At 49.6% G+C, this 7746-nt stretch overlaps 1 protein-coding gene across 1 annotated transcript in view; it reads right to left on the bottom strand.

The window, feature by feature from the left end:
- ALK (ALK receptor tyrosine kinase) overlaps positions 1 to 7746 on the bottom strand; it is an 81648-nt gene that overhangs the window by 40081 nt on the left and 33821 nt on the right. Inside the window, exon 5 of the mRNA XM_019658122.1 lies at positions 5449 to 5588. Within this exon, the coding sequence (XP_019513667.1) occupies positions 5449 to 5588 (140 nt within the window). The remainder of the gene's footprint in view (positions 1 to 5448; positions 5589 to 7746) is intronic.

Raw genomic sequence — 7746 nt, 5'->3', positions numbered from 1 at the left:
CTGCTGACTGTGGACAGCCTCTGCGTGGGGATGTCGCCATGCACAGAATCACGCTAGGTCCCCAGCAGTCCTCGGAGCTGGGCTGTGTCAGCATCTGTCTCCATTTCATGGTGAGGCTGAGGATCTTGTCCACCCCAGCACATACCCCATTATCAATGCTCATTTTGTGACCCACTTCTGCCACCTACCCCCATGGGCACACTCCAGACGTCATCACTCAGAACCATGACCCAGAAATCTCCCTTAATCAGGTGCTCTTCTCACCATCAGCCTAGTCCTTACCTGTCCTTCTCAATCAAGCTCCATGAGACGGAGCTGTCACTTATTGTCCCGGCTCCCTCAGCCCCACCAAGCATGGCTATCATCCTGGGCACTGCCTCCTCCCCTAATCCCCAATCATGCTGATTCTGCCTCCCAAGGGCCCTGTGCCCTCTCTCCATCCGCAGTTCCCCTGTCCTGGTAGAGCCCTTTCTGACTCTTGCCTAGGTGACCCAGTCAGCCCTCCATCTGCTGTCCATGCCTCCAGGCTTGTTTCTCTCACTGCCACCCCATCCTGTCACCAGAGGGAGCTAAAGGCATTTGGGAGGTGAGGCTCCGGCCCCAGGGCCAGGTGCTGCCTCTGGTCCGCTGGCCTGGCCTGGCCCCAGGCACTCCTTCTACCATGAAGGCCCTCCCCTCTTCTTTGTAGACAACTCTATCACCTTTTAAGACTGAACTCAGGCTTCTGTCTCCTTGTGGAAGCCCCACATGAACTCAGACATTTACCTCGGCCTCTGACAGCCGTGCCTTGTGCAAACTTGTACTGTGGTACCTTGTACATCACACTGAAATGCTGTGTTCCTACGTCCACCACCCCTGTGGGCTGGGGTCCCTCTCGGGCAGGGACTGCATCACCTTTGTGTACTGATTGTCAGGCCCAGTGTCCTTATCAGTACTTAATATGGTCCACGGAGATTTGCAAAGCAGGTCTGGACACCAGGACATATATACTTGGAGGGAGTGACTGCATCCCCTATACTGTTTTGACAGAGGAAGTGGCAAATCCAGGGGAAGAGGAAGCCCAGGGCAGGAAAGCAGAGGTTGGGGGCAATAGGGATTTGGGCGTTGCCCCCCGGTCCTCCCTTCCATACACCACCCCCATACCTGCTATCTTCTCCCCAGCCTCGTCTTCCTCCCTCTTTTTGGGCCTCTTCCTTTTTAGTGGTGGGCAAAGCACTAGTGGGTGGGAGATGGCTCCAGGACAAATGATCAGTTAGGAGTGGGGGGTGCTTTCACCTGTATGCATCCCTGAGGAAGTTCCAGGCAATAATGGCCCCACCTCGGCATCCAGCAGGTGCTTAGGCAGCATTAGTCCCCATTCTGTCTCCTCTTTAACCAGTAGATAGAGAAGTCCACTGGAGCAATAACAGTACCAGGCCTCAGGCAGCAGCCAGGCAGCACGAGCTGAGCACCCACACTCTTCCAGGAGTAGACGGATTCCATAAGGAAGGCTCCCAGCCTTTCTGCCTCCAAGAGCCTTTTTCTCACGTCCTCTACTGTGTCCTGTGTTTATTTCACTAGATGCACTGCACTTACTAAATGAAAATTAGTTAGTATGGGGAAAATGTCTTCCAGAAAAAGGCCACCTGACTTCTCAACATGGACATCCTGGCTTGGGGGCTTTTTGATGCAGTCTAAAAAGCAAATCGTTAAACATTTGCTTCTTTGAATATTAAGTAATGTGACCGATAGACGTTAACATCCAAGCCCACAGCCTCATTTAGGGCCATGGATGATGTGAAGGTCAGAAATACAGCAGGACCTCTGTATCAATGGGTTCCACATCTGTGAATTCAGCCAACTGGGATAAAAAATATTTGAAAAAAATGTTACCTTGTGGCTGACATGCACTACGTAGTTAGGTCTATGATGGNAAGAGAAGTTAGGATAACAGCAATCCTTACAACACCAGCCCTGTCTTTTGTACTAGCTGTGTTCACACATGATCTCTCTTTCACTTTTACATCTTTGTCTCCTTTGCTCTCACACAGTTTCTGTAGACAGGCAGGATGCCCGAAAATGCCGGGTTTCCCAGGGAACAAAGACCAGAGGCCCGTGTCCTTCTCTGCCGGGAGGCAGACATGCCTTTTGCTGAGAGGAACCTCCCAGTGAGTCAGCTCCCTATCAACAGGGCAGCAAGTCAGGGCTGTGGAGATAAAAGCTGCTTTCAGGACTGAATTACCCTAAACAGCTCTGACACCCGGCAATCTGGGAGTTTTTAATGGCCCCTGTGAAGGCTGCTGTGTTGTGTTCTTCGCCACCCCCTGCTCCCCCAGGGAAAGTCAGTAACACACCAGAGAAGACAAAGGCCACAGGAAAAACACTATCCTGAAAGCAGAGCTATCAAAATTAAGTTAAGGGAAGCCTCAGGGCTAATTTGGTTATCCCCAAGTTGGCTTCAGGCCAGAGTTGTGTTAATAAAGTATTTGATATGGAGACTGGTGCTGTGGACTCACCCAACTGGGGGTTTACACATAATGGATTTGTTTTTGAAGCTGAAGTGGGAAGTGGTGGTGGTTCAAATCTGAGTTTTGCCACACTCAGGGCCTGGAGAGTCACTGATTTCTGCTCTCATCTGCTCCTGTCCGCAGATCGGGGAGAGAAAGCCTTGGTCTGCTGCTCAGCCATTGGTTATATTAGTAAGGTTTGCCGCCTCCTGTTGTAAGGTCCACTGGTTCCCGAGAGAGAGAGGCAACAGTGTGGGAAGCCACAACCCTTCACTGCTTCATTCTTAGTAGTTCTTGCTTATTGTTTGGTTCTAAGTCATGAAGGATGAATTCCTTACCAGGCCTGTGTGACTGTAACACTTCTGGCCGATGGGCAGATGAAGGTGCAGGCAGCCCAACGGGTCAAGACATTTAGAGCTAGAAACAATGAATGTCCTGGCTCCTGGGTCTGGGTCCCAGACCAGCTAGGGTGAACTGGAGAACAGGGACACAGGAAAGAGGGGAAATCCAAATGTCAAGGGCAGAAAGGAAAGTGCGGGGAGCAAGAAGGATAAATGATGAACCAAAAAGAGACGACTCCAGAGCTGGAGGAGAGAAGGGAAGAGGCACTTCTCCCGTATTCCTGCCTGCAATGCAGGCATGGTGGCCGGAGATGCAGTGGCCACGAGGGAACAAGTGTGAGGAAAAGACCAAGAAGATGACAGTGATATGCGTCTTGACATCATCAAGCATTGAACTAGTGATAGTAGTCACGTGTAGGGCCACTGAACTAACATCAGCAGTCATCTGTCAGACAGTTTTTGTTATGGGACTGGACCCTTCCTTGGGCTCCCATCATTGGCTGGGTCAGACTTCAGTCTGAATGGAACCTCTTAGAATTCAGACCTCCCACCTACTTGTAATGACATCATGACTGACCAGAGGCTCCTGCTGCTATCCCTGAAACAGCAATGCAAGTCTGGACTGGGACCGGGTTTCCAGGGCTCCTTCAGACACCGGACATGGCCGTCAGCTTGCCTTCCTGGATGGAGAGCCAGGCATTTCTGGGCCACTCCCCCAGCCCAGATGCCCAGGCCAGGCTGCTCCCCTTTCTTCACCCACCCCTCTGTTCTGCCTCCACACGCTTCACGGTCAAGGCTGTTAGAGCGTATGAGAGTTATACCTATGTTGTGGAGGGCCTGGGAGCTTTCCCCAGGCCACACCAGCCTAGGAATACAAGTAGGATCTTAATATTAGCAACAAATAGTATTATGCGGTTCTGCTCTGACACACACTTGAAGGAACCTAAAGTTTTCTCCTTGAACAACCCTCTCATTTTAGCACACATGCTCTGATGCTGTCCTCTCTGTCCCCTTAACTTGCTTTATTTTCCTCATATCAGTATTTGAGACTACGTCATCTCTACACTTGTTTGTTGTCTGTTTCCCCGACTAGTGGGTAAACTCTACAAGAGTGGGGCTTAGTAGATTTTGTTTTGCTGCTTTTTCTCCAGGACCTAAAACAGTGCTGGTCACAGAGAAGGTGGTTCATAAACCTTTGGCAAATGAAAACCAAAACCCAAACCACACAAAATAGAAAGAAGAGAGTCGGCCAAACACCAGCCCCCAACCCACTTGAGTGGTCTGAAGGGGTAACTCATGCATGCTGGGGTGCTGTGTGTGGTTCTGTGGGAGCCCCGTTGGCCCCCTGCAGTTCTGTATTAGAACGAGAGCAGTACAGTATGGAGTGAGTCGCAGGAGTTCTGGGAGTAGAAGAGGATGTTTGCTGAAAGGTGCTGTGTCTCTTACCCGTGTCTCCCAAGGAGCCAGCGCACACCTTCACGTACTCATCCGCACACACACCAGCACACGCTCATACTCGCACACCCACCCCTGTATGACTGAAATCCAGGGAGCCCTGCAGTTACAAAAAAACCCTCTAGCCTCACTCCTTAGAGTGTGGACATTCCACTGACCCGATGGTTGATGGAACTGATCAGTTGATAGACTGAATGATTCGTTAGTGGGATCAAAGTCATCAAGCTGGTTGAGGGGGAAAAAAATAGTCTTCTTTTGCTCTTTTGCAGGGAGCTATTCTGAGGCCTGGGGGGTTTTCTGGTTCTTGGGTTGCTGGACAAGACTGAATTTTGCCTTATTTTCCTTACTTGTTAACATTATCCTGGAAGAGGATCGCTCAACCTGTCAGTTACTTAGTAAATAATAACTAAATGAATAAAGTTTGCTCTCACATTATTATGAAGTCACAGTCAAGATTCACTTAAAAAACAAATCAGCCCTCCCAGATCCAATCACCCGGGATTTGTTTGAAAATTTTCCTGGAAAAAGCTCTGGAGGTCGCATTATGACTGAGATCTTGACAAGCTTAAAAGACTAAAAACCCCCTTTCAATTTATATTGATGTGCGGGTATTTTTGGGACAATCCTATACTCCCCACACAAGTGAGTTATTTCGCTCAAGTGGAGTATAAGGGTTTCACCTGCAAATTGTGATCAGTTGGATTGGGAGAATTGATTGAACAAGGGGTGCAAAATACCCCATCCCCCCNTAAGAACGGCGTCTTGCACGCGCATCATACGTCTGTTTCCCAAACATTTTTAGATTCACTGCCTCATTGAAACAGCATCAAGTAATATTCAAAGAAAACCCATTATAATTATAATTATTAGCAATGTTCTGAAGTCAGCTCATGCATGTCTATTATTTCCACAGATAGTCTGTGGGTTCCGTGAGGATCTAGGACACATCTTCCTTTGCTGCCACATTCCATGATCTCATATCTCCCCATCTCTGGTCCTTGCACCCTATTATGGGCCAGAGTCTGTGGCTCTGTGCCTCGGTGTGCCACTTGGGCGCCCTGGGGGCATGCATCCATAGGCAGCACCCCGGTCTTCTTCAGGAGGGCAGATATGCCCCATGGCTTCCCCCTCTCCCATACGCACCTGTAAGTGTCTGTGGCTGGCACCTTCCAGGTCTGGATGCCCTTCAGGGGGCCCTTGCTGCCCACCACCACGCTCAGGTTGGTGTTCCGATAGGCGTTGTTGCACTGGGCCTGCGTGGGGCCATGGGGCCCACTGGCCCCACACGTGGTAAACAGCCAGTGAACTGTGGCACAAGAGGAAAGACAGTCACTCACTTGGCCCGGCCCTTCTTCCTCTATGGGCCTCCCTGGGCTGCCTCCGAGCAGTCTGCTCCATGGCCCCAAGCCCACATTCCAAGATGGCACCAAGGTTGGGACAAGAAACATCACTCAGTCATTCAACCTGGAAACTGCAGTTGCGGATCTACTGTGTGCCAGGCCCTGGGTCAGGTGAGAAATGGGTCAGGGGAGAGACACAGATGGAGCAATCTTGGAACCTGGCCGTAAGAAACTCACAGCCTACCGAGGGAGACCAAAAGGGATGCCACCAACCACAATCCAGGGCAATAAGGAAAAGAAAAGCCCCAGGAGGGTCCAGCTAACACCGCACAGTGCGAGTTGGAGGAGGGAGAGAAGACCCCTTCCCAGTAGGGCAGGCACGGGCGGGGGCCGGGCCCTCTCCCGGTTTCTCACCAAGTCTAGCACAGTGCTGGGCCAATGATAGACACTCAACCTGTGCTACTATGACTGCACGTAACCTGATCCCAAAGATTTCGTATCTTTATCTAGGATCCTCTTAGCTTAGAGAAGATCGAAAGCGTGAACTAGACACAGAGTCAGCTCCATGACCCCTCGCTGGCTCAGGGACCCAGGACAGTGTGGAAGGGGGACGCCTTGCACTCCTGGCTAGTTAGTGTCTTTGTCTACCTGTCAGGCTCTCAACAAGGCTCGGCTTCCTTATTCACAACTATGTTTGGGTTGGTTCCCTTTGTTCTTTCTGGCTAGACTTTTATAGACATCAGGGAATGTCACAACAAGATGGGACCTTGAATTCAGTGATTCCCAAACCACCTGAGGACCTTTAAAAGTACAGATCCCAGGGCCCTGGAAATTTAGGTTTATAAATTCTAGGGTGGGGTCGGGGGGAGAGGGGAAGGGCACAACACTTGCATTATGTAAAAACTTTCCCAGGAGAATCAACCAGATTCGTGACCTAGTCCCACCTATCTCATTGTCCAGATAGAAGATGAACATTCTAGAGAGAGGACGTGACTTGAAATTTGTGAGCCTGGAGCTCAGAGCCAGGACAGACCAGACCAAGGTTGCTCAGACCCAGAGAGTCTGGTCAGTACTGTGGTGGGTGGGCCCTCAGCCCCAGAAAGTCCCACTGTGGCCCCAGTAGTAGCTTAGCCTAGACTGTGTGGGCTTCTGGGCATCATGGCACAAACCAGGGCTAGAATCAGGACTCTGGTCCCCGTGAGGACAGGAGGTGACAAAAGGGAAATCCAGCAACTGGAATGTTTACGAGGTCAGGAAGCAGAAATATAAGAGAGAGACCGGTCATAAGCAGCAAGTGAAACCTTCGTTTTGGGAGAATCAAGGTCACAGTGGGACAATCAGTGAGATGGGTTTGATGCTGAACTGCCAATCTGAGCATGCAAGGGTCCTCATATTCCCCCAGCTGAGAGTCCACATTGGTCCCTGAGGCTCCGTGGAGCTGACGAAGCACCAAACGGCCCAAAGCAGGAGCCTGGATGGGAGGCAGGGAAGGGAGGAAGGCGGGCTCTTTCCTTTTATAAAAAAACCGAAACAAAAAACTATGGTATTAAAACTCATTCATGGGGGAAAAAAAAACAAAACAACTTCTTTATCTTGTTCTTACTTATACCACACACTGGAAGCATAGTTTAATACTCATTCACATCTAAATTGTATAAAGAATCCAGACATCAAAACACTGATTGGTTATAGACAGCTGAGTAAAGAAAGATTCATTGAGCACTGGGTTTCATTTTACGTATATTGCAGCACCATCCAAGAAGAAACAAGTCAATTAGTAATATACAGCACAATGCTAAAAACAACAACAACAACAAAAACCCGGCTAGACAGTAATTGTACTGGTTTTATTACTGTTGCTAAGCCATCTCATCTGCTCAACTGAATGCAAAGAAACAGAGCAAGATACAAAGGAAAATAAGTTCTCAGCTATATACTAATCACAATACTAAAGATTGGCCTCATGTTGAAGGCCTGTGGTTGTGCCACAGAGGAGCACTGAATGTCTCATGTGGATATTTTGTACCATTTTGGTCCTGCTCTGTGGAAGTGAATTTTATCTCTATCTAGACGGAGCTGAACTTCATGGGAGCTGTGGCATATTGAACCATTTTGATGGCCATC

The sequence above is a fragment of the Hipposideros armiger genome, unplaced genomic scaffold, assembly GCF_001890085.2.
Source record: "Hipposideros armiger isolate ML-2016 unplaced genomic scaffold, ASM189008v1 scaffold_0, whole genome shotgun sequence".
Lineage (NCBI taxonomy): Eukaryota > Metazoa > Chordata > Mammalia > Chiroptera > Hipposideridae > Hipposideros > Hipposideros armiger.
This window is presented reverse-complemented; position numbering and strand designations above follow the sequence as displayed.